The sequence below is a fragment of the Megalobrama amblycephala genome, linkage group LG1, assembly GCF_018812025.1.
Source record: "Megalobrama amblycephala isolate DHTTF-2021 linkage group LG1, ASM1881202v1, whole genome shotgun sequence".
Lineage (NCBI taxonomy): Eukaryota > Metazoa > Chordata > Actinopteri > Cypriniformes > Xenocyprididae > Megalobrama > Megalobrama amblycephala.
The window spans coordinates 26,143,735-26,171,689 of record NC_063044.1 but is presented as its reverse complement, the minus strand read 5'-3'; the positions used below and the strand labels follow the sequence as shown (position 1 = coordinate 26,171,689).

Here is a 27,955-nt window from a genome sequence, read left to right as displayed (position 1 = left end):
GGAAACTGGGGCTAGCCGTCACACAGATTATTATATCTCAGTAACTAGGGTTCTTACTGTTCTGTTTTCTCTAGAATGGTCTATTAAAGCATGATTTTAATAATTGTTTAAAACAGAAAATGGAGTCGCAGAGGAAATCAACAGATATGATGTTCTTTCTTGCTCATTACTCCTTGCCATGAGCCAAATATTTAGCAAACACTGTGTGAGGTCACATGACTCATGATGTCACAAAATAACCAACAGCATCCACAGACCATGTCTGGCCAAGATCAAATAACATTTACATTTATTCATTTGGCAGATGATTTTATGCAAAACAACGTACATAGTACAGCACAAGCATTTACTCATTTAAATAAGACTTGTTCATCTTCTCTTGTCCCAAACCGAGACCCATAAGTCAACGTTCACGTGATTCACTTTATTTAAAAGTACAGGACACATATAAACTTGAAAGGTAAGGCAACAATTAAATCGAAAAGCTCATTATTTATTCGTAATTTTCGGTGTGTAACACCGCCCCCCTGTGGCTTTAAATATTAATGAATGAAACGATGGAAAACACCCAAACAAAGCACTGAAAACGAAAGGTCCTCTCTTACAAAACACGTGTACGTGGTTACAATGGACATTCTCATGGCACTTTGTGATCACTGTGAAAAAAAACAAAATAATAATAGTAAAATATTACTATACAGCCCATATTCACATTTCACATTAATCTCTATGCATGTCAGACAATCATACTAGTGAGTGTGACATGTGAAATAAAACCCATTTTACGACATGATCAGGCCTGACTCTGTCAAGCTGTGCTATGATTGTTTTCAAGTCAATATATACACTGATTGTAAACATAATACTTAACAGAAGCTGATATTTTGACTAAAACACTACAGACACAAGCTCACTGCCCAATTAGAGCACATTTGCGTGGCGTATAATGTCATTCAATAGCAATATATTTTATACTGTGTGTAGACAGAGGCTATAACCATCAGAGAAACCCGGAAAAACCATGTTACACAGACAAACGTACCTGGAAACTGTACACACCTGGATTAATGCAGTTTATAAAGCAGACCTCCAGAAGCTTATTACTCTGATGTACCTCAGCAGTATTTGGCTGTATATTCCTGACTAGAAAGCAAACAGGGGTCTGGGGGATCATCAGACACATCAAAATAACACACGTTTCATTCACACACACACATCTTTGTGTAGAAATATCTCAGGTCTTGACCGGATGAAGACGTGGAGGAGGTCTGTCACACGAGGCTGCCGCAACAGCTGGACTTTTGCTTCTGTGACTCGATGTAATCGTGGATCTTGAACTTGGGCTCGTGAGGCTGCTGGAGATTTCTGTGCTTCAGTTCTCTGTGTGGAGATTAAAAGAGAAACATTTTAAAAGTACATAATATCCAGCCATTTCAGTGTCACTAGAAATAGATCATCAAGGCAAACTCTGAATGTTCGTTTGACAAAGCATTAAAAACATGCACCTTGAAGTTCTTATGCAGTTTGAAGGCCCTTGTGAAAGAAGTGCATTTAATTGTAATGAATGTGCACTTGTTGTGTACTTCAAATCTTAAAAGTATATGTTTTATAACATTCTACTTTCAAAAATTAAAATATTACTGAAATAAAAGGCCACTTAAGTGCACTTACTGTAGAGAGACACTTTCATGACTGTTTCTTAACACACTTAAGTGGACTTTTAAAAAGTACACTAATAATGTCAAATTAAAAAAAGGTTTTATTTTAAAGTACATTTTAAATCATTTTATAATAATAAATCATGTTATCATTAATATGAGAATGCACTTATTTTGATGTGTAGTGTTATTTGATATTACAGTTAATATACTTCAAAGTGAAACTTCACAAACATGTAGTTAAAAATATATTTAAATACGTCACAGACAAGTTTCAGTAGAAATTTAAGTATATTTTAGTTTATCATAAATGCTTGTCAGTTCATTCAGCAGTAACTTTAACCGTATTTCAAACATGTAATAATTAAATCACATATGAAGATGTACTTAAGATCCTACTTAAGTCAGTTAAGTAAGTTCAGCTTACTGGCTTCAATTTAATTTGTAATACATTTTTATTTAATTGCATTTAACATGCAGTTAAAGTGTTTAAAAATTATGTTCAGTTCACACTTAAAGGGTTAGTTCACCTAAAAATTAAAATTCTATCATTAATTACTCACCCTCATGTCGTTCCACACCTTCGTTCATCTTCAGAACACAAATTAAGATATTTTTGATAAAATTCAATGGCTCAGTGAGGCCTCCATTGACAGCAAGATAATTAACACTTTCAATGCCCAGAAAGCTACTAAAGACGTATTTAAAACAGTTCATGTGAGTACAGTGGTTCAACCTTAATGTTATGAAGCGACGAGAATACTTTTTGTGTGCCAAAGAAAAACAAAATAACGTCTTTATTCAACAATATCTAGTGATGGACGATTTCAAAACACTGCTTCATGAAGCTTCGACGCTTTTTTTTTTTTCTCGAATCAGTGGTTCGGAGCACATATTAAACTGCCAAAGTCACATGATTTCAGTAAACGAGGCTTCGTTACGTCATAAGTTTTGTCTATTATTAATGGTAGTCTGATTTCCGGTATTGTCCCGTTGTCATTTAAACATGCTGTAGTGCAACCTCTTGTTAAAAAGCCAAATTTGGATTGCTCCGTTTTGTCTAATTTTAGACCAATATCAAAGCTTCAGGTCTCAAAAAAAGGTCTTACAGAAAATTGTTCTTAGCCAAATGCAGAGTTTTTTGGACCAAAATGTTGTGTTTGAGGTTTTTCAGTCTGGTTTTAAAGCCCACCACAGTACAGAGTCTGCATTGTTAAAAGTGCTTAATAATATTTTATTATTAAGTGATTCTGGTCATTCTGTGGTTCTTTTGCTTTTAGATCTTACTGCAGCTTACGATACGATTGATCATGGGATCCTTGTTTCACGCCTTGAGGAAGTGGCGGGTATTCAGGGTATTGCTCTTAAGTGGTTTAAATCTTTCTTATCGAATAGAAGTTTCTCTGTTAATTTAGGTAAGGTGTTATCATCTTCTGCCCCGTTGACTTGTGGTGTCCCTCAAGGATCCATTCTTGCCCCTTTTTTATTTTCCTTATATATATTTTACCTTTAGGGACATTTTTTCGCAAGTATGGGATTTCCTTTCATTTTTATGCGGATGACATGCAAATTTACTTGCCCCTGAGGAAAAGTAATAAAAATGCTCTGGATTCCCTTGTGAATTGTTTAAAGGAGGTTAAAGCCTGGATGTCGGCAAACTTTTTAAATTTTAATGAGAGTACAATGGAGCTTATTTGGTTCGGTGGTCCTGAACTGTCAAATTTAGGTGAGCTGACCCCTTTTTGTAAAACTGTGGTTAAAAATCTAGGGGTACTGTTTGACAGTTCCATAAAATTTGATAAACAGATAAACTCAGTCGTTAAAACAAGTTTTTTTCATTTACGACTATTGGCGAAGGTTAAACCTTTTCTTTCTTTTAATGATTGTGAGAAGGTGATCCATGCTTTTGTGTTTACAAGGCTTGACTACTGCAATTCTTTGTATGTAGGTGTTTGTCAAAAGGCATTCAACCGGTTGCAATTAGACCAGAATGCTGCCGCTAGGCTCCTGACAAGGACTCGCAAGTGGAATCATATTTCTCCTATTTTATCTTCTCTGGGCTGGTTGCCTGTCCAGTACAGGATTGATTTTAAGCTCCTGTTTTTTGTATACAAGTGTCTGAATGGGTTAGTTCCCTCTTACCTGTCAGAGATCTTACTGGTGCATAAGCCTCCTAGGACTTTAAGGTCTTCTGATCAGTCTGTTTTAATTATTCAGACAACAAGGTACAAGCGGAGGGGTGAACGGGCCTTCACAGTGGCAGCACCAAAGAGATGGAATAGTTTACCATCTCACATTAGAGTATCTTCCACTCTAAACATTTTTAAAAGACGTCTGAAGGCACATCTTCTTAGTTTAGCTTTCGAGACTGCAGTGTGTTGAGGCATTGGTTTTTGTTTGTATTGTTTTAGATGTTTGGTTTTTTTTTTTCTTTATGAAGAATTTCTTTATTGTACAGCACTTTGGTCAATGCTCTGTTGTTTTAGTAGTGCTTTATAAATAAATAAACTAATAATAAGTGTTTTGAAACGTTTCGAAATTTCAATGGTTCACGTGACTTTTGCAGTTTGAAAGTGTTCATTATCTTGTTGCCAATAGAGGCCTCACTGAGCCATCATATTTTATCAAAAAATATCTTAATTTGTGTTCTGAAGATGAACGAAGGTCTTACGGGTGTGGAATGACCTGAGGGTGAGTAATAAATGACAGAATTTTTTTTATTTTTTGGTGAACTAACCCTTTAATCAAAATAACTTCCCCTCCCTCTTGCAGTGACATCTCTTCTATGATGATGTGTTTACTGGCGTGAGGGCGGAGCAACCTGTCACTCACATGAGATCCACCAATAGCAAACCACAACCATTCAATCAAAATCAAGGACAAAATCAAGCCCCGCCCTACTTTTCCTTTCTTTTTTTCACATGAATATATGTCTGGGGGTACGTTTACATGACAACGATATACTAAAAACTGAAAAGTTTTTCCTTAGTGTTTTTCACGTACAGACGACAATGTTGTCGTTACGATCACCGTCTGTTCCTGTCACTTCCCGGACTACATTCCCCATCATCCTCTCTGCTAGTCACATTCACACACTCTACACCAGGGGTCATCAACTATATTTGTCCAAGGGCCAGAATTTTTCTCTGCAGACACTGTAAGGGCCAGATACTCGTAATATAAAATAAAATTCGAATTGTATCCTAATATGTTATTATTTGATATACTAATTCTAATTCCAAATTTCTTTTATTTTTTACATATTACCTGTACTGCAGCAAGCCACCAGGGGGCGATAGCGATATTTTAGGCTTCATATTTGTGAGGCTGTCAAGCTGTCCATCACTGTCACGCAATTGTGCGCTAATCCCAGGCAAGGAAAATTTTGACATTTGTGAAAAAATGAGCACGTGAAACAATAAAAGATGTTCAATGAGAGAACGCGTTTATCGTCATTCTTGACTGAAGGCAGGCTATGGCACAAGCTACTTTTCAGAAGGGTTTTTTTTTTTCGTTAGATTTAAAAAAATAAATAAATATGGAACGGACCCGAATATTCAAATATTCGTTCGGTGGGTTGGTATTCGATTTGAAAATTTGACATTCGAATATTTTTTTATTTTTATTTTTTGCACACCTGGGATCCCCCGCGAAACGATTCTCATTCCCCCTTGAATAAGGCCGGCGACACACTGGCTGCGTGAGCGTCTCAGCTGCGTGGCGTGTCCGTTTTTATTTCGGCTCCCATATTTAACAGGTTGGAGTTTGCACACTGAGACACGCGCCTCAGGCACGCTCGAGCCACGCGGAAAACGCGTGCATGCTAGAAATAGAACCGACGCGTGTTCCAGCAACGGGAGTGTTCAGAACAGCGGAGTTTGTATGGACCGAAGTGCATGTCTGAGCTTGTGTTTTGTTGCTTTGACACTGTGGAAAACACAATAATAGAAACAAAATGTATTAGCATTTTTACCCGTTATTATCAATCTAAATTAATCTCGTTTTTAATTTAACTTAATTTCGTTTTTCTTTATTTAAATTTCATTTTTCTTTATTTAAATTTCGTTTTTTCTTTATTTAAATTTCGTTTTTGTTTATATAAATTTCGTTTTTTCTTTATTTAAATTTCGTTTTTTCTTTATTTAAATTTCGTTTTTCTTTATTTAAATCTACCCTTACTGTGCCAATTTGTTAGTCAGAAAAATATTAGACTACCTTAAAAGTATTGCTTAATTTAACAGACCTGTGTGTGTGCGTTTTATATCACTAGTGCAGTGTCCGTTCTCGGAGCATAAGCCCTGCCCGCATGAGGTGCGCCGCTTCCCGCTCGCGCTGTTCTGACTGTAGTTTACTAAAAGTTTATTAATTCTGAATGTGTCGCGTCTCGCGTGTCCATCTATATTGCACCAAATGCGACACTGCACTGCCTTGTGAAGTCGATTGGATGAACGGTTCTCGAAATAATAAAAATGCAAACGGACATACAGACACAGATTCCTGCCTTTATTAGAGAGAAAAATATGTTCAGCCCCTCTCTCCGAAGAGTCGATGTTCATTACTACCGAAGCTTCGAAGCTCAAAAAATGGTATTCGGACCAGCCCTAAACTTTTTTCCTCTTACAAGGCTATTCCTGAATTCAGTATTATTCTGGGGGCCGGATGGAAATCTCTGGCGGGCCGGATTTGGCCCGCGGGCCGCCAGTTGACGTTGCATGCTCTACACTAATCACCACACCCAGCTGCAGCTCATTACGAGGACTATAAAGGACTTTCACTCACACCACCTCACCGCGAAGTCTTGATTCACTCTGTGTTCATTTCTGAGCGTTCCCCTGTGTTTATTGTCTGCCTGCCTGTTATTGATCTTGCCTGTTACCCGTTTTCGACCCGTTGCTGCCTGCCTTTGACCCTTGCCTGGTATTCTGTTCTGTGAGTGATATCTGCCTGTCCTGATCTTCTGCCTGTACCCTGACTACGATTCTGCCTGCCCTGTGTTATGCCTGTCTGCTCCTGAACGACCCCGCCTGTACGACCACACTCACATTTAATAAAGCTGCATATGGATCTTACCATGAGTCCTGTATCATTACAGTTGTCAGAACAATCAACTTTAGTTTCATGACGACTTTAATATTTCTTTCAATCCCGAACAGAATATATGATCAATAGTAATGGTGACAGTTGTTCAAACTCACATTAATGTATATAATATATAAAAATAAAGTCTCAGACCTTGCTATGGCATGGAAAGCGAGTTCCACATTGACACCAGTCTTGGCACTTGTCTCCATGAAAGGGACTCCATATTGCTTTAGTAAAGAAAAAGAAAAGTACTGAAGATAAATAACTGTTCACTGGTCATTTGTAAGAGCAGGTGTAAAATACATGTCCACTCATACCTTAGCCAGCTTCTCCCCTTCTTCATGCGTGATGACCCTCTCAGCAGTCATGTCTGACTGGAGAAACACAAACACACATGAAAAACATTAATACATTTATATTTGACCTTCTGAAAGACTTACCGCAGTGAAACTATCCTCAAATACATGACCTTGTTATCCTACAAAGCTAAATTAACCATTAAGACTGTGAATAAAAGGTACAGATTTTATTAAAGGTGCCCTAGAACTTCTTTTTAAAAGATGTAATATAAGTCTAAGGTGTCCCCTGAATGTGTCTGTGAAGTTTCAACTCAAAATACCCCATCGATTTTTTTTTTTAATTCATTTTTTTAACTGCCTATTTTGGGGCATCATTAACTATGCACCGATATATAGGTTGCGGCCCCTTTAATTCTTGTGCTCCCCCTCCCCCGGAGCTCGCGCTTGCCTTGAACAGCATAAACAGTTCACACAGCTAATATAACCCTCAAAATAGATCTTTACAAAGTGTTCGTCATGCATGCTGCATGCATACATCGGATCATGTAAGTATAGTATTTATTTGGATGTTTACATTTGATTCTGAATGAATTTGAGGCTCCATGGCTAACGGCTAATGCTACACTGTTGGAGAGATTTATAAAGAATGAAGTTGTGTTTATGCATTATACAGACTGCCAATATAATGCCAATATAAATTCAATATTTAATTCTAGGGCACCTTTAAACAAACATTCTGAGATGAATACAAGTTTACCCTATCTTAGTCTGACATATGAAATAACAATGAGGGAAAAAATAGCATTTTTTTCTTTTTTTTTAAATGGAACAGTTTATTGAACCAATTTAAATACAAATGTAGACAATCTAAAAAAAAAAAAATGTTTACTTTGCGCATAATATTTGATACATCAGGCTTTTATGACTCATATAATACGATACAGTGAGAATATGAAACTCACACTCGAGGAGGGAAAAACAACTCATTTTTATTCAGAGGCACAAACTGAGCAAAAACATGCTATTTGGTGCAGATGCTAATATTTATATGGTCAGAAAAATGAAATTTGGATGCTTGTAATGTAAATCAATGAGATATAACAGTATAACACTACTTACATCTCCCAATAATGTCTTAGTAAGCTTAGTTTTATTATCAAAGCTCTGTAGTTTTAAAACAATACAATGATGATTGAGAGATGAACAGATAAACCTTCCTCAAAATCCTGATTGATCATATTTGATACATTTTAACATGATTATCCACAATTTATTTATTTATTTATTTATTTATTATTATTATTATTATTATTATTAGAAAAATCAAGTAAAGCTAAGCTGCTTCAGTCCATTAAGTGTTCATCTTGAAATATTACTAACAATAGAAAAGCTATTTTGACATTTACTTCATAACAATCAGTAAAGACTTCACGGCAGAAATACTGAAAGGCCTTTTATTTGCTAAAACAGTATGAACTGTCAATAAGACGACAGATGGCATGTAGTAGATTGTGTGCAAACAGGTTTTTCAGCAAATATTTGGTTATAATTTGCATATCAAATACAATATAGTAGGCTTTATAGGGTTAAGCCCTAGGAGTATTTTTGGCATGCAGTTACCACAAAACTTCCCTCCGTGTTTATAGTAATGCATTTACAGTGAAAGTAAACTAAACCAGTATTCCTGAGCAATGTTCCAAAAGTCCAACACTGGGACACTTCCTTATTTGTATTACTTTGCTTGTCTGTGTTTTTGCATCCCAGACAGACTGTCAGGCTGTGCTTTAGTGGTGGGGATATTTCAATTACTACTTTGCTGGTTAAATCATTACACCAATAGATGGCGACAATTAACAAGTCTTTAAGTAAGTCACTGAATAGATCGCTTAACCAGTTCCACTGATGAATTCAGGAAAGAAGTCACTCAACTCAGTTGGTTTTGTTTGGAATGATTTTGAACTGCTGTATAAAATCAATGTGCATTAGTCTGAATATCAGCACTCATGTGATATTGCTTAAAGGCTGACTTACACTACACAACTTTCACACAAAGCTTTGCCCCAATTTGCAGTCTGGATGAGTCAACCCTAGTAGCAAAAAGTCAGAGACAGTCTGCAGATTTTGGTCAGTCGGAGTTGACATTTCACAGAAAATGGCATAGTGTATAATGAGCACATCTCTGATGTTTTAGCTTCAGACTTTGATTCCATCCAGTCACAGGATATTAAACGTTTGATATTTTGAGCCGATTTTGGAACACATATTGTTGTCATTTGTCATGCGTGTCATAGAAACGAGGAGTATGCTTCTGTGCGAGTTTGTTGCGTTTGGAACAACTTGAAAGTCTGTGTGATTCTCAGTCATTTAGTGTATGATGCTCAGTTTTTCTCTGTAAACATTTAAAAAGTTGGCATATGTAGAAACAATTTTAACTGAGAAATTGCCAGTAAATTTCACAAAAAATGACTAGGAATGGGCAAGTAAAACACTGAATTAAACATAAAAGTCTGAAATAGTATTTTGTTGTCAAACACACTCCAGTAATCTTTGTTAATGCATTAAAGGGTTAGTTCACCCAAAAATGATTTACTTCACCCTCAAACCATCCTAGGTGTATATGACTTTCTTCTTTCAGTCAAACACAATCAGAGTTAATTGTATACTTGTATACCATAATTGTAACTTCATAAACTGTAATCACTAGCTTCCGGTCCGCACATTCACGAGAGAGTCGAGTGTATGACGTTGGATGTAGGAGCATTGCAAGCTTAGTGGAGAGTAGACGCCTCTTGCGGTTCAAACAAAAAGGGCTGGGCAACAAACTCAAGTTCCTCTACTCTTAGCATCGAAATTCCTCCGTCATTTCGCTTTAAAAATTCTTGCTTTAGACTTCTAATTCGTGACCGGTGTTTTGTTTTGCTCTATTCTCTGTGCTTCGGCATTGGTCAAAACGTCAGGTCAAAGTTCACTCTTCCACTGGAATCGACTTGCGCACGGATGCCAGTGGTTATAGTTATAAATATGGATATTTTTCTTATAAAACACATCGTTCCAGAAGGCCTTTATTAACCCCCTGGAGCCTTATGGATTACTTTTATGATGGATGGGTGTGCTTTTTTGGGCTTCAAAATCTTGGTTACTATTCACTCCCATTATAAAGCTTGGAAAAGCCAGAATATTTTTAATATAACTCCAACTGTGTTTGACAGAAAGAATTAAGTCATTTACATGTAGGATGGTTTGAGGGTGAGTAAGTTTTGGGATAATTTTATACACTTTAACTAACATGAACAAAGAATGAGAAATACATTTTTACAGCATTTTTTTAACCTTTGTTAATGATAATAAGTTATAAAAATTCAATGTTTAACCTTATCAGTCTAGCAATCGTTGTTTTAACAATAATTTAAACATCAGTGTTTCCAATTAGTCACAAAAAAGCATAAAATATGGCACGTACATGCTCAGATGTCATCATTTTTAGATTTCTTTTATGTTTACAGGTGCCATGAACCACATTCATCCACACAGAGACGAAGCACAACCAAAACAGTGTTTTATTTTATAACCGCTAGAGGGCCAAAAGTTACATAGTGCACCTTTAACTACACTATCAAACTAGTGTCGTGTTGACACACATAATGCCTAAGTCTTTTGGACGATTATTTTGGCTGTGTGCATTTATATATTTCCCTTCCTTTTAGTCCTTTTTTATTCTTCTCTTCTGATTTTTTTGCTCGAGGGACAAATTTATTTATTTATTTATTTATTGTGAAACGGCTTGTATTGTACCCAGGAAGATTCCTCAGCTTTCTGGCTCAATCAGTCCATTAGGGGGTGCTATCTAATCCAGCGCAAAACCAGTTAGTGCAGTTACACCAGAACACACCCTAACCGCACATCAAAAGATGAAAGATGTGGTAAAAATGCTTGTGCCTGAAATGAATTATTTGCTAAAATGACACATTAATGCATTAAAGGAGAAAAGTATAAAGGACATCAAAATATATATATATATATATATATAAAAAAATGTGTGTGTGTGTGTGTGTCTGCATATGCATTAAAACATTATTTGTACCTTTCAAGAGGGTCTGCTTATCTCATTTCACTCAGGAAGTCCCACTTACCTTGTTGCCAAGCAACATGATGACCACATCCTTCTGTGCGTACTCATAGATTTCAGTCAGCCAGGCCTGCGTAGCAATAGACATACAACAACAAAAACACTTTGAAGGACAAGAAACACATCTGCAGTAGAAATGAAGGTCATTTCACAACCCACACTAACAGCAAGGAAATAAGAACATCAAATAAACATTTTCAAATGTCTTCAAGTGTTTGTTGTCTTACTCTGATGTTGTCGAAGGAGGACTTTCTCGTGATGTCATACAGCAGCAGTAGAGCTGTAAAGGAAAGGACAGTATGTTCAAGTCATGCCGTATGATTCAGAGCTGAGCTTTATTAGCAATTAAACTCTGACTCAAGTCTGCCGTGTTCGTCAGGAACTGTACGTACACATTTGGCTGCAGTGCTGAACGCTTCACTCAGAGACTGAGATTAAAATTAAATGCTCTACTGAGAAACTGACTGCTGGGTAAAGATTTTTTTCAGACCAGTGGTTAACTAATATGGGTTTTTCAATGATAGAAGAAATATCAATAACTAGAGAGCAGATCTAATGGCTAATGATGACTGACTTAATGCCAATCACTCACCGCCACTTTATTAAGTACAGCTGTTCAACTACTTAACGCAAATATCTAATCAGCCAATCACATGGCAGTAACTCAATGCATGTAGACATTGTCAAAACGATCTACTGAATTCAAACTGAGCATCAGAATGGAGAAGAAAGGTGATTTACAATGAGTTTGAACGTGGAATGGTTGTTGGTGCCAGATGGGCTGGTCTGAGTATTTCAGAAACTGCTGATCTACTGGGATTTTCACATACAACCATCTCTAGGGTTTACAGAGAATGGTCTGAAACAGAGAAAATATCCAGTGAGCATCAGTTCTGTGGGCGAAAATGACTTGTTGATGCCAGAGGTCAGAGGAGAATGGCCAGACAGGTTTGAACTGATAGAAAGGCAACTGTAACTCAATCACTCATTACAACTGAGGTCTGCAGAAGAGCATTTCTGAAAGCACAACATGTCGAACCTTAAAGCAGATGGGCTACAGCAGCACCGATGGCAGTCCTGTTAGATAAGAACAGGAAACTGAGGCTACAATTCACATGGACTCACCAAAATCAGACAAAAGAAGATCGGAAAAACGTTGCCTGGTCTGTTGAGTTATTTCTGCTGCGACATTCAGATGGTAGGGGCAGAATTTGATGAATTTAATTTCATTAAAGCATTGATCCATCCTGTCTTGTATCAACGGTTCAGGCTGCAAGTGGTGTAGTGATGTGAGGGATATTTGATTGATTAGCATCAACTGAGCATCATTTAAGAGAGTATTTTTGTTGACCATGTCCATCCCTTTATGACCACAGTGTACTCATCTTCTGATGGCTACTTCCAGCAGGATAACCTGCCATGTCACAAAGCTCAAATCATCTCAAACTGGTTTCTTGTTTCTTAAACATGACAATGAGTTCACTTTACTCAAATGGCCTCCACAGTCACCAGATCTCTATCCAATAGAGCACTTTTGGGATGTGGTGGAGCAGGAGATTCACTTCATGGATGTGCAGCAGACAAATCTGCAGAAACTGTGTGATGCTATCATGTCAACATGGACCAAAATCTCAGAGGAATATTTCCTGCACCTTGTTGAATCTATGCCATGGAGAAAGTGTATATTTTTAGATGCGTTCATCACTGTTTCATTTTAAGGTCACCATGGGCAGCTCTGAAGGCAAAAGGGAGTCTAACCCGGTACCAGCAAGGCATACCTAATAAACTGGCCAGTGAGTGTACAGTATGTACACATATACAGTAGTTTAATGACAGAAATATTTCCACAGAATTGCATAAATGCAATGAACATGCATTTTTGGCAATATTTACTGAATAAAATAAGAAAACAAATAAATAAATAAATGATTTATTATTTATATATAAATGTATTATATTGTTAGAAATGTATTATATTGTTGTTACCACTATTTTATATAAGCATTAAAGTCACCCGAGGCTGAATATTAGATTTGACCAGTTTACGGTCACACCTAAGAAGTCATTTTTCAAGGACCGAAGAAATACAAATATGCTAAAACGCAATGAACATTTAAGCAATATTTATTCAATTCACTAAAAAAAAAAAAAAAACAACAACAAAAAAGCAAAGAAAACTAAAACAAAACAAAACAAAAAGCAAAACAAAAAACAAAAAGTACAGCAAAGCAAAAAAGCAAAGCAAAACAAAAAACAAATCAAAAAGCAAAGCTAAGCTAAAACAAAAAGAAAAAAAAAAAAAAAAAAAAAAAAATAAAACAAAACAAAAAAATATTTATTGAATTTTTTTACTTTATATTTACGGGCTTTTAGTTCCTTTATTCAGATAGGACAGTAGAAAGCAGACAGGAAAGCATTGGGCAGAGAGAGTGGAAGGATCGGCAAAGGACCTTGAGACGGGAATCGAACTCGGGTCGCCATGAACTAGGCTATTGGCGCCGACATTTATTGAATTATTAAACATTTATTATATTGTTGCTACTACTATGTGATTCATAATAAGGAATAAGTCACTCAAGGCTGAACATCACAGTGATTTTACCAGTTTACTCCACTTTGTTTCACACGTAAGAGCACCGTGGTAAAAACATGATAACTCACGGCCCCTCATGACTCATTGCTTTAATAAGACACGACACCAGTAATGAAGTCTATTAGAAGATGATTAGTCCGATTTCTCAGTGAAGGTGTCATATTTACCCTGAGCGTCTCTGTAGTACGCGTGAGTGACGCTGCGGAAACGCTCCTGACCGGCTGTGTCCCAAATCTGCAGGAGAGGAGCGATAACAGCTGAAGCTTCATTTACAAGTCAGGAATACATCAACATGAATCACAAATGAGGCAAAGTGGAAACCCTCAAATGCATTCAGAATATTTTGTTATGTGGTTTTATCCTGATGTAATAAACCTGATCTTTGAACAGGAAGCCAACCAAACTCAATTTTCTGAATAAATGTGAGCAGCGGTGCAAAACACACATTACCACAATGCTAGAGCAGCCTGACTGGTTGCTAGGGCATTCCCAGGTGGTTGCTAAGGTGTTATGGTTGGTCGCAAAGACAATTTGTCTGGTCCAAGTCAAGGTCTTTATGATATTCTGGCTCACTCCAAAGCTATGAGATTTTTGTAATCCGCTTTTTTATCTGCGAGGTGAAAATCTGACTGCTTAATGTATCAGCAGACGTCTGTTCAAGTCACATGATTTGAGACACCTTCAAACTGTACTGTACAGGATGAGTTCAATACAGTACTCACACATACTGATTGTTGTCTCCACAAAGACCACAAACTAGAGGTATGTAAACAGACAATGAACTTGTGTTTGCTTACCTGGAGTTTGACCTTCATGTTATCCACAGTCACCACCTTATTCTATAGGCAACGGGAAGAAGAAACACCCATTAAAACCACAATACACTGTTTCTGTAAGACAAAATAATGAACAGTGAATAGATTGTTATTCAAGGAAATCACACACACACAAAACCAAATAGGAAAACAATTTAGCTACTACTAAAGTGAGATCTCTAACTGTGCTATTTTGCCTTTGTGTGGCCAGTCTCTCAACACAGACTTAATTATATAGCGAAGATGAAATAACAGACCAGCTCTCCTGTTTAATTTCCTGTTGACGTCAGCTGTTACTTCCTTTGTGAGCAAAATGTTTTAAAAATCGCACCTTCTGCACTGAGAGGACCAGACTTATCAGATGTTTTCATGCACCAAATGGCAGTGCAATCAGGGACGTCAGTCACACAAATGGAAATGAGATTTTCAGAGATGAGTAATTATCATCCGCAGACATTCACATACATCTACAGGAAACCATTTAGGCCCGACCAACCATTCAGCGTAGTTAATGCTGACGGATCAAAAAGCGTAGGCGTTTGAAGCAGAAGAGTTTCATTTGTTTGCCACTTTTTCCTTGATATGCAGACACAACTGAAAGTGTTGATTTGTAGGTGCCACCAGTGCACAGAAATTACACATCTTAAAAACATGTCTGACTTAATGTTACATCATCCTTTAATGTCCATTATCAAACTAAAAACAATGTTTGACCACCAATTAAATGCTAGACTTTTCCTCATCTGTTAACTAGAGAAGCTAAATCCTGCTTTGTTGATTTAGACTGTCGTTTTCTTGAGGTTCAGAAATTAAAAATAGTTCATATTCCGTCATCTTTTAATCACGGTCATGTTGTTCCAAACATGCATTACTTCTTCCATGGACCACAAAAGGAGAAATTTTGAAGACTGTTCACGTTGCTCTTTTAATGTACAAGACTGAAAGGTAAAGGGGATACTAAAAAAAAAAAAAAAAAAAAAAAATGTAACTAATAAAGTAATTAATCTGTTTTACAATGAAATATCAGCTAATTTTTTTAATAAAAAAAACAAAAAAAAAAAAAAAACAAAAAAAAAACACCTGTACAGGCCTGAGGTTTATTCATTTTTGGCATGAAAGGGCCTTTACATCTGCCAAAAAAACTTTTTTTTTTTTTGTTATTAAAAACAAACAAGCAAGCCCAGCCCAGGTGAGAGAAATTAAAGCAAAAGTAACGCAACGCATAGCTTTCCATAAAAAGTAACTAAGTAACGCATTAATTTTAAAAGTAATATCCCAACAATGGTTTTTATTTAAAAAAAAAAAAAAATCCCAATACGAAGCTTTAAAGGGTTAGTTCACCCAAAAATGAAAATACTGTCATTTATTACTCACCCTCACGTTGTTCCGTAACACCTTTGTTCATCTTCAGAACACAAATTAAGATATTTTGATAAAATCCAATGGCTCAGTGAGGCCTCCATTGACTCCAAGACAATTAACACTTTCAGATGCCCAGAAAGCTACTAAAAACATATTTAAAACAGTTCATGTGACTACAGTGGTTCAACCTTAATGTTATGAAGCGACAAGAATACTTTCTGTGTGCCAAAAAACAAAACAAAATAACTTTATTCAACAATATCTAGCACTAGTCACTGAACTAAACACTTCTTCATGAAGCTTCGGTGCTTTACGAATCTTTTGTTTCGAATCAGTGGTTCGGAGCGTATATCAAACGATTTCAAAGTCATGTGATTTCAGCAAACAAGGATTCCTTGCGTCATAAGCGTTTCAAAATTTACAAGCTCTGAACCACTGATTCGAAACAAAAGATTTGTTAAAAAAGTCATTACTTTGATTTTTTTCGTGCACAAAAAGTATTCTTGTCGCTTCATAACATTAAGGTAAAACCACTGAAGTCACATGAACTGATTTAAATGCGTCTTTAGTAGCTTTCTGGACATCTGAAAGTGTTAATTATTTTGCTGTCAATGCAGGCCTCACTGAGCCATCAGATTTTATCAAAAATATCTTAATTTGTGTTCTGAAGATGAATGAAGGTCTTATGGGTGTGGAACGACATTAGGGTGAGTAATAAATGACAGAATTTTCATTTTTGGGTGAACTAACCCTTTAAAACAACACTTTTAGCATGACTGTCCAAATTAGTCGAATTTAGTAATGACATTACATTGAAATAATGAGTAGCCACCAACATCGTTACCTAGCTGTTGCTGATACCTAGTTTTACAGCGGTAAAAGTCACAAAAAAACAGTCATGATCAAATTTCACAGACAAGGCTTAAGATAGACCTAGACTAAAATGCACGTTTGAGCTGTTTTAACTGAAAGCAACTTGCTCTGACATATCTTAAAATATATGAGAGCCATTGTTTTGTCTCAAAATGCACATAAGTAATGTTTTGCACATAAGGCATGTCTATAAAAGCTACTTAAATGCCCTAATTGAACTAAGGCCTAATCCTGGCTTAATCTAAGCCCTGTCTGTGAAACCAGGCCCATATATTCTTTAATTAAATAATCTCATAATAGTTGGGTGATGGCGCTAAACCAAATGTATATCTATTGCATCAATATAACTTAAACTACAAATCTGGCACGGAGGCATGTATAATTACAAACAAATGTAGGATAGAAGTAGCCCATATGTGACAAAGTAGTTTCTGCGACAGCTCTCTGACAAACAGTGTAATACATCAGTGCCTGAATTCCTCGCAACAAACTCCTTGCTGATTAGTAAACTAAAATAGTATACTAAAAAAAAAAACAACACTGCTTGAGTGAAGAACAGACACAAAAAGACTTATTCACTAAAAATACTGCAAAACTTCTGCATAAAGAACATTATGTGCATTGTGATTGGTCACAACATCCATGAGTATCAATGGCGCCTGGCATCACTTAAAACAAAACTGGCACAATGAGTCTTGAATAGCTGAATATATAAACAAATGAAAAAGATTTGAAAACTAAAGTGGAGAAGATTTTAAATTCTGCTAAATTTCTCCTTTTGTGATGTTCATAAGAAGAAAAAAAAGTCACACAGGTTTGAAGCAACAGGGGAGTAAATGATGACAAAACTGTTTTCACGGTTGACTAACAATCACAAATGCATGCTTCAACTGCTTAATACACCTTTCAGGAAGTTCTGCATGAAAAAAAAAAGAAAAGAAATTAGAGCACAGCACGAAGCAATTTGAGAAGAATATTAACTAGTTCAATAAGAGCGCAGGCATGTCTTTATTGTTCCTTCAATCACTAGTGCATATCTGACTTGAATGAAAACAACTCCTTTTCTTGATAGAACTGCATTCAGCAGATCTCAGATGTCTCCTTCTTCCTCTGAGGGCAAAACCCATCAAAAGCTGCAGAATAAAAGAAACTGAAATACACTGACAAAAACGATAGTGATGATTAGATTTGGGAATTGAGAACAGGTTCTTTTTCAGAACTGTTTAAATTTAAACAAAAATAAATAAAACAATAGGAAAGTTCTGTTAAAGGTGCCATAGAATTTTTTTACAAGATGTAATACAAGTCTAAGGTGTCCCCTGAATGTGTCTGTGAAGTTTCAGCTCAAAATACCCCATAGATTTTTTTTAATTAATTTTTTTAACTGCCTATTTTGGGGCATAATTAGAAATGCGCCGATTCAGGCTGCGGCCCCTTTAATTGCTCGCGCTCTCCGCCCCCTCCCGAGCTCACGACTCTATCATTGCATAAACAAAGTTCACACAGCTAATATAACCCTCAAATGGATCTTTACAAGATGTTCGTCATTCATGCTGCATGCATACATCGGATTATGTGAGTAAGGTATTTATTTGGATGTTTACATTTGATTCTGAATGAGTTTGATAGTGCTCCGTGGCTAACGGCTAATGCTACACTGTTGGAGAGATTTATAAAGAATGAAGTTGTGTTTATGAATTATACAGACTGCAAGTGTTTAATAATGAAAATAACGACAGTCTTGTCTCCGTGAATACAGTAAGAAACGATGGTAACTTTAACCACATTTAACAGTATATTAGCAACATGCTAACAAAACATTTAGAAAGAAAGAGTTTACAAATATCACTAACCTACACTATCATGTCAATTATTGCTCCATCTGCCATTGTTCGCTATTGTTCTTGCTTGCTTACCTAGTCTGATGATTCAGCTGTGCACAGATCCAGACGTTAATACTGGCTGCCCTTGTCTAATGCCTTGAACATGAGCTGGCATATGCAAATATTGGGGTCATACATAATGATCCCGACTGTTGCGTAACAGTCGGTGTTATGTTGAGATTCGCCTGTTTTTCGGAGGTCTTTTAAACAAATGAGATTTATATAAGGAGGAGGAAACAATGGAGTTTGAGACTCACTGTATGTCATTTCCATGTACTGAACTCTTGTTATTCAACTATGCCAAGATAGCACCTTTAACGGTATTTCACTGCATGCATTCTTCCACTCTTTCAGACTTGTGAGTTATTGGTTTATATTTTAAACTTAAAGTTATAGTAAAATACTTAAGAGTCTTCATTTATTAATTCTCATGTTGTTCCAAACCCATATGACATTCTTTGTTCCACAAAACTCAAAGGTGAAAGCAAAGTCCCTTTCACGCATGAAGTCATTTCACTTGATGGCCATCTTTGAAATGCCTCTATTTCAGTCATGCAATTGACTCTTTGTCGGGAGTTTGATTGACAGGCAATCTAACCAATCATAACGCCAAATCCGCCATTTTGTCTGACAAAGCAGTCAGGAGTTAGAAGATTAACCTCTGTGGATTTGAACTTGAAAAATGGTGTGTACTGTCGTCTTTCCGCGTTTGAAACAACATTCCTTCTGATGTTCATTCATGTTTATTTGATGCTATAAATGATCTAGTAGGAAGAGATGATCGATTCACGAGCCGCTTGAGCTGAGGCATTACAGCAATCTGTCACGACACATTAAAGAGCCACAAAACGGTTTTTATTGTTTGAATTTTTTTTTTTTTTTTTTTTTAAATGTACACAATTTGAAAGCTGGGACTTTGTTTAATATAATAAGTAACCTGTTCGGTCTTGTCTGTCGACATATTGTCAGTGTCCTCTTTGCTTCGCAATGTATTTTTCACTCTGTGTGGCGTGACAGTGCCATGGCTTGTCAGACAAAGCAACAGTAACTAAGGGGGCCGGGTTTTTTGCGAAGGGTCAATTGCAGCTCCTATCTCTTTGAATGGGGAAACATAAAATTCTCCAAAGCTGTTCACCAAGCTTTCGATAAAATCACCAGTGAAATCTGACAACAACTGTCTCAAAAGTTGTGTTTCTAAACAATAAAATCATGACAAAAAAAACTTTTCAGGCTGGAAGATCCAACTTTACCAATCAGCGATTGGCTCTTTTATATAGAAGGCGGGACTTATTCTGCCATATTGCAAGTTGCACTTTCTCCCATTCATCAGTAACGTACAGCATCTTTATGCATATAAAGTCTTTGGTAGAAGTAGATGGTCTAAAATAAGGCAGAATGGTGATCGATATATTCAGTGAATAACAACTTGGGCCTAAATTTTGGTCTGTTCCTCACATAAAGCTGTTATAATTGTTAAGATTTGTAATATAGTGAGTCATTTGGATAATTGTGCTTCTTTTAGAGTGTGTTTTTCCACTGTATTAAAGAGAACAGATACAGTTTCAGAATGACATGAGGGTGAGAAAATGATGACAATCTTCATTTTTTCTGTGAACTATCCCTATAAATCAGTGTCAGTGAGGAGCAAATATTGATGTGCACTTCTTCGAAAGCATTAAAATAATCAATAATGGAGACTGGGATCAAAGCCAGAATCAATAAATTCTTTACCGTATCCATTCCTATAGTGATGATGATAAATGACTATAGGATATTCATTGGACAGTTGCTCTAGGAACCTGTTTGATCTATCCAAGTCTTAACCTATTATTTGAGAAATGGAAAACCTGTATCAGTTTCAAGGGCCTTTTGACACTGGAAAGGCTATCGATTTATGAAAAACATACATCTTTAATGGCCTCTGCCTATCCAGCATAAATCAACCATAGCCATCAATTTGTTGTAATGGCTTTCCATTTCTCTGGCATCAGACTTGCTCCGCTCTGGCTCCCACACATCCTCATGCTGAGCAAGTGCTACAAGGAAGAGCCCAAAATAGACACAGGCTATAGTGCTGCCGCTGTGCCATTCAAAAAAATACCAGCACAGAAACGCTTTGCTGTTTCCCTGAGCCACGACAGATAAGATGCTTCATTTCAAACTAATTTTAGACGCTGTTGGCAGGCAATCAAAGAACGAGGGTTTAAATGGGTCTTTGAACTTCCTAAAGACACCTTCTGTCTCAAACACTCCGCTTTCTACTTGATTCTGACGTTCAAATCTAGCCCACGCCACATGCAAAACCTTGACCGTTTCAAGGTCTTAAGCTAACCTTCAGTTCTTGCGAAAACACATGCTGTGAAACCAAACTGACTGTCTTGGCTTGAGGGCAAAAATCTATTTGTGGCGCATGACAAACTTTATTTTCCTCCAATAAAAACACGTGCCCTTAACGCCACCTGACAACAGCCTCTTGCAATAACATATGTCGGTGTATTTACCATTATGACTCAAAAGATGAACACAGAAAGCCACCAGAATTTCACCACACAGCACTGGTATATTTAAAACGGTCTTTCTCTGAGAAAATAAAATGAACAGTATTGTATGACTCATCTTGTACTTAGGGGCGTATACGATTTTTTTTGTCCAATCAGATGCTCTCTACAATGAAAATGTCTTTGATATGTCTCACTCCAGGTTCCTGCTAATGCATATCCTATTAAAAGTGTCAAAATATTTCATGGGGTCTTTAAAGTCTCAGTGAAATGGAAGTAGCAACAGATCTCTTCTGAACTGTGATGCACATCCGAGTGTAGCTGATAATTTTGAAATGCGGCGTTGCTCTCAAAACTGAATGCGAGCTTGTATTCGATTTTAAGAAAGAGGTGGGATTTAAACAGACTACATGCTAGAAGTCCTCCTGTATACGCCACCAGAGAGAAGTTTGACATTTCACAGGAAGATCAATAAAATATATTATATATATATATATATATATAATTTTATAAATCACACAGGGTGAATTTTCTTTAAAAAACACCAAAAAATAGCTTGTTTTCTCCCCAACAAGGGCTGGCAGTTGCAGATCAAGACCCAAAGTGTCACAAGGCGACGGGTTAATCATTTAGCCAGACTGGAACGTGAAGGAGCATCAGATCGGCCTGTTATGTCCAAACACTCCAAGGCGTCTGGAGTGGTACAGAGACTTCACAGATTTATTTGTCAGAGAGGCTGCTGGACTGCACCAACAGCACTTCAGAAAACCACAGAGATTTCCACAGTTAAATGCCAATGGACAGTGAATACAGTCAAACACACACACACACACACACACACACACACACACACACACACACACACACACGACCTCTGTATGATGGAGTGTCTGAACAGCTCATTGATTAGATGCTGACTTTAAGTGTTAAACGGGTCATATTTTTCAAGCATCATATTTTAATAATTTTTTGCCTCAGAGGTCCACTTGTAATATTAGATTTTGATGAATGTTTTCCTCACTCCCGCTGCCCCTGAAGATTGAAAGAGGCATTTTTGGAACATAAATGATGAAATTTTGAAGAATGTTGATAACCAAACAGTTTTCGTGCCCAATGACTTCCACTGAATGGACAAAAACAAAGACATTTCTCAAAATATCTTCCTTTACGTTCCATAGATAAACAAAATTATACAGGTTTGGAACCCCTCTGGTGCTCTTCTGTCATTTTTTTTTCACCACTTAATCAGAATGAAAACTTGGTAAAGGTTTTGGCACTTGCTATGTAAACACACACACACACACACACACATCAAAAACATGACTCAAAAAGGTTAAATATTCCTAAAAAAAAAAAAAAGTCACACTTGTGCTCCTCGTGGTTAAAAAATGACGGCATTTGAAATTAATGGGAAACTAATTTCATCTAGTGGAAACATTTGATACTGCGCCCAAACAATCTTACTGAAAGCTAATTTTTTGAGATATCAAACTCAAATTTGGAACAACTTGTTTAGATTTACGACTTTGATTTTCTCACCATTTTAAAGTAAAAAGTGTTTTGAAAAAAATTTCATATAAAATTTGAAAATAGTATTTTTGTGAATTTTTCATAACAATAAATGTAAAATTCTATAACCTTTTTTAAATTTCACCTATTTTTTTTTTACTTGTTTCACTTATTCAATAATCTGCCAAGTGTCTTCTTTAAAAAAAAAAAAAAAAGAGACCAAACTGAAATCTGTGCTCCAAAGCATTCAAGATTTACAACAGTATAAGTTTGAAATTTCATTTTCAGGTCTATGCTCAAAAATTAATAAATGGATTATAACTACTACAGAAATATAAGTCAGTACCATAAAATCCCCTAAAAATACAAAATATTAAACATTATCGGACTAAAACATAATACATTCATTTCATTGGAAATAAAAATCTCCATCACACAAAGAGCACCAGAGGGTTTAGTTTTTGGAATAAACACCCTCCATTCATGAGAAATAATCAACAGTGCATTGCTGTGAGCAGCGGATTTGCTTTCGGGTCTAATATAGTTTGTGCTGTCTCATCCTTCAATAACAGCCTCTCGGCAAAGCTGCATTTTATTATGACATTTGTGTGATTCATAAAACAATCTGCACAAATGTTCAACTCAAAACTGTTAGAATCAGACTGAAACAGTTGTGGAGCTTGTTAAAAAACAAATAAAATAACATTAAGCTGCAATTTCTAAACATCAAGGAAAGGATAGGTTTCTGGCCAAGGTTCTAGAACAAACGTTCTTCCAGTAACGTTAATAGAACGTTTGTTCAATGTTCTCCATACCACAACTATAATGATAACACAGAGGAACAAGTGGAAATCACTTTCAGAACTATTGTTTTCCAGGTGACAAATGCTAAAAATATTGTCAGACAATCAGAATCCATCCAAAGAGCTTGAGCATTTAAAGCAGCAGACAACAAAACTGCAGCAAGCGCTTATAATAAACAAATTGTTACTGTGTATTGGTGTGGACACTAATACAATTATCGTTATTGGTGTGAATGGGTTTAAACTGTTTGGTGTAACACCATCCTCCTTTCTCATCACTTGCTGAACACTAAATAAGCTAGGTCTCATTGTGGGCAATTGTTGTGAACACCAGAACATCAGGAATACAATGTATTTTAGAATGTGTTGGTTTTTCAGGTTAATTTCAATGAATATTCTATTTGAACTAGGGAAGAGCTTTGAGCTCTGACACTTACAATACATCCAACGCTTATTTGCGTTATCAAAACACTGATTGATCATAATATGAACATTGAAAAAGAGAAGCAAACCAGCTCCGTCCAATACTGGCTCACCCTAAAGTCTATCCCCACTGTGGCTATGAAGTTGCCTCCCAGAAAGGCACCATCTTTAAAGCGCACCAGGACGCAGGTCTTCCCCACTGCCGAGTCTCCCAGCAGCATCACCTAAAGGCATCAGGGTCAGAGACAGCTGTTAGGCCTAAAACCCTTTGATTACACACATCCTGCTTTGGTTTAATGAGCTCTAACTGTTCACCAACACCATGTTAAAGTCAACATGAAATGACATTCACAACCCACTTTACTTCCATTAAATGTCACATTTCTGAGCGGAACGAGACAACAAATGTAAGGTAGGAATCTGTTTTATCCATCGAGAATAACTGGAGTGTGAAAAATGCCTCTAATTAAAGGGTTAGTTCACCCAAAAAATGAAAATTCTGTCATTTACTCACCCTCATGTCGTTCCACACCCGTAAGACTTTCGTTCATTTTCATAACACAAATTAAGATATTTTGAATGAAATCTGAGAGCTTTCTGTTCCTCCATTGACAGTCTACGCAACTACCACTTTCAAGCCCCAGAAAGGAAGTAAAGTTATCATTAATGTAATCCGTGTGACTCTAGTGGTTTAACAGGGTCAATGACGTGACAGGTCATTTTTAGTCCAAAGACATTAATAATAATAAAGAACAAAGATATGACATCCAAAGTAGTACAACTAGATCTTTTTTACTGAATCCAAAAGGTTATAATTATATTTTGCTACATATAAAGGTATTTTAAAGATTTTGGTCAAAAGGTCATTCGGTTTAACCGTCCAAAGGCCAATACAGACATTTCATTTGTGATTAAAATATCTTAGGATTTAATAAATGTATACATTTTTTTTATCCTGGCATGATTTTATAACATTATGTATCAACATAGTGCAAAATGGTATTAAAATTATGTGTAGAAGTCATTGCTTTGTTATGAGAAAGAATGTCCGGAAAAATGAATTTCATTGATGTTATTCGGAATAACCAATATAAAGGGACCATTTTGGATCAAGCCATGTGGTCAATATCATGTGACAGGATGTGACATCATTCAGAGGCCTGCAAAGGACCACATGGTCATGAAGCAAAGTAACTAACTCTCTTTTAACTATTTGAAAAATTCATGTTTTCACTTACATGTCCCAAAACATCAGGTCATTCGGTACAACTGCTATAAAACATGGAAAATGTTGTAATATTTTAAAAAAACTAAATATAAAATGTTTGATTGTCCTTTTGGTAGCTAGCTAGATATTAGCATTGTTTTAAAATATCCTCATTTAGTAAAACCAAAAGTGTCATTTGGTAAAACCGAAATTGTTTAAAAATGACTTTTTTTTGGTGACAAATTTTGTCCACGTTGTAAAAAAAAATGACAAAAAAGAAGTGTTAATTGATTATAAAAACCACATAATCTTATTGTTAACACTTAATAAAACTTCAAAATTAATTATCTCCATTATGTTTTTTTTTACACTTTTAAAAACCTTATTCATCAACGTGCGCGTTCACTCATTCGTGTTGTGTTGATGTGAGACCAGATGTTGTTACGCAAACACGCGTTGGAGATTAATATTTTGTAAATAAAGTGGTAAATTATGTTTGAAAGTGCTAGTTGCATAGGCTATCTGTCCCAATGGAGGGACAGAAAGCTCTAAGATTTCATTAAAAAAAGATGAACGAAGGTCTTACAAGTTTGGAAAGACATGAGGGTGAGTAATTAATGGCAGAAATTTCATTTTTGGGTGAACTAACCCTTTAACATGGGGCTGAAGGTAAAAAGAGCTTGGTGGGATGACTGGGAATAACATACAGTGACAAATCATGCTAAATAAAACCAGGAAGTTTTTCAAGTAAATAGGGTCAGTTGCCTTTATGTTAACTTTAAAAGGAACACTCCACTTTTTTGAAAATAGGCTCATTTTCCAACTCTCCTAGAGTTAAACAGTTGAGTTTTACCGTTTTCAAATCCATTAAGCTGACCTCCAGGTCTGGCAGTACCACTTTTAGCATAGCTTAGCATAGTTGATAGCATAGTTGATAGCTGATTAGACCATTAGCATCTCGGTCAAAAATGACCGACGGAAAATGAAAAGTTGCGATTTTCTAGGCCGATGTGTCTAGGAACTATACTCTCAGACATATCAGCCTAGAAAATCACAACTCTTCATTTTCCATCGGTCTTAGTACACGATGTAACTGCAGAAGAGTCAAGTTTTAAATAGGAAAAATATTTCAAACTCTTTGGTCATTTTTGAGCGAGATGCAGAGAGATGCTAACGGTCTAATCCGATTAAATGAACTATGCTAAGCTATGCTAAAAGAGGTACCACAAGACCCGGAGATCGGCTGAATGGATTCGAAAACGGTAAAACTCAACTGTTTAACTGTAGGGGAGTTGGAAAATGAGCCTATTTTCAAAAAAGTGGAGTGTTTCTTTAACACCAAGAAGAAGAAAATGCATTGTAATGGACAGGAAACTTAAATTGTGAAATGCATGTTTACCCAGTTGTGTTAGTGGTATTGCATAATATTCTTCTCAGAAACTACTATTGCTCAACCCCGAAATTGTAAGTTTACCATTTTTCCATCTATTAATTTTACTTAAGACAGAGGGCAAAGAACAGCTCCTCTTATTTGGACTAAAATACATCATTCTGGAACCTCAGAGACTTGATGTTTTATATCATCGTGTCTCTTCAGAGTATATCAATAGGTCTTCAAATGTGTAGAAATGACTCCCACCTTGGGTCAATATTATCCACCAGTGAGAAAAAGTCAAATATGCACATTACTCAAATATTAGAGAACATGCATCAAAACACAAATGGTTGATATACTGTATATAGCAGTGGTTATGAATTGTTAGGTCGTACCCCAAAACAGGAGTGTCAGATCAATGTAATAAATTGCAACTGACCATGTAATCAGGCATTGTTAGAATAAAAATCAATAGGCTTAACTTTTAAAAGGAAGAAAACATACTATTTTATGTCAATAATTTTGCGCAGTTGATTGTAATTTTAAGTACAATTGTTTTTACTTTAGTACAGTAAATAATTTCAGTAGGCTACTGCGTTTTGGTCACCACTTTGGTCCAAAACCAACTGAAAGAACCGCTGCGATACTGTACCAACTGAACTAGTTATTCACATATGTTTGCAGCCATTTAAAGTGAATTCTGATAGTTGCATGGCGGTGAACATGCCTTTGCATTGTTGAAAACTAAGTCATTTCAGAGTAGAAGACGCACGCACGCGCGCGCCACAGGTGCCAACTAAAACAAGGCAAATGTTTCAGACACAACAATCATGATAACAATGACAATTAAAAAATAACTCACACCTTGAAGGCAACATCAAAATACTCATTGACCGAGGCGCATCGCTCCAGCACATTTCTCGATGTTCCGTTTTTAACCCCATTCTCCATCAATGTTGCTTTTTTGATTGACATCGCGGAAACAAAATAACAAGGATGTTGCTTTCGATGTTCTTCTCAAGACGCGCCGGTGACTAGATCACAAACGCATCACATAGTGCATCTACAACGCGCCCAAACTTCATCAGATGCTGTGGAGGATGTGAACATGAAGAAACAAGAAACATGCATCTATCCGAAAAGCGTCCTCTTTATAATCATTAACGTGCAAAGACGCAAAATAAGAGCGTTATCGTGCAGTTGCGCGCATAATCACGGACAGCAAATAAGCAGATCGTTCCAAAACACACATGAGCAACAGGCTCCCCTGGGTCACACACAGGTGCTAGATCACATCTGATCACACTGATTAAGATGAGGAGACCGACAAATGACAGCCTTCAAGCGACGCGACAAAACTAGTACGCGCCCATTGCTGCGAGCTGTCAGTGCCTACCGCGAGCGCGCGGCTGTGTTGATTATAATAGGAGCGCTGTGGTTTTGCCGTGT

The 27,955-nt window shown here is 36.5% G+C and overlaps 1 protein-coding gene across 3 annotated transcripts; it reads right to left on the bottom strand.

Moving 5' to 3' along the window:
• Nucleotides 1–261: 261 nt before the first annotated feature.
• Nucleotides 262–27,955, bottom strand: LOC125266027 (ras-related protein Rab-37-like). Of its 3 annotated transcripts, XR_007184404.1 has the most exons (10): nt 27,371–27,953; nt 24,038–24,148; nt 14,556–14,597; nt 13,926–13,992; nt 11,393–11,445; nt 11,170–11,235; nt 7,058–7,114; nt 6,891–6,967; nt 1,060–1,380; nt 262–656 (listed from the first exon to the last, which is right to left on the bottom strand). XR_007184404.1 is itself a non-coding variant. In XM_048186516.1 (9 exons), the coding sequence occupies exons 1-9, from the start codon at nt 27,479–27,481 to the stop codon at nt 1,272–1,274; spliced, it is 693 nt and encodes a 230-aa protein (XP_048042473.1). In that variant the 5' UTR covers nt 27,482–27,953; the 3' UTR covers nt 262–1,271. The 3 variants fall into 3 exon arrangements, 2 of the variants coding, with proteins under 2 accessions (XP_048042473.1, XP_048042480.1); XM_048186516.1 differs by having other exon boundaries at nt 262–1,380; XM_048186523.1 differs by lacking the exon at nt 24,038–24,148 and having other exon boundaries at nt 262–1,380; nt 27,371–27,955.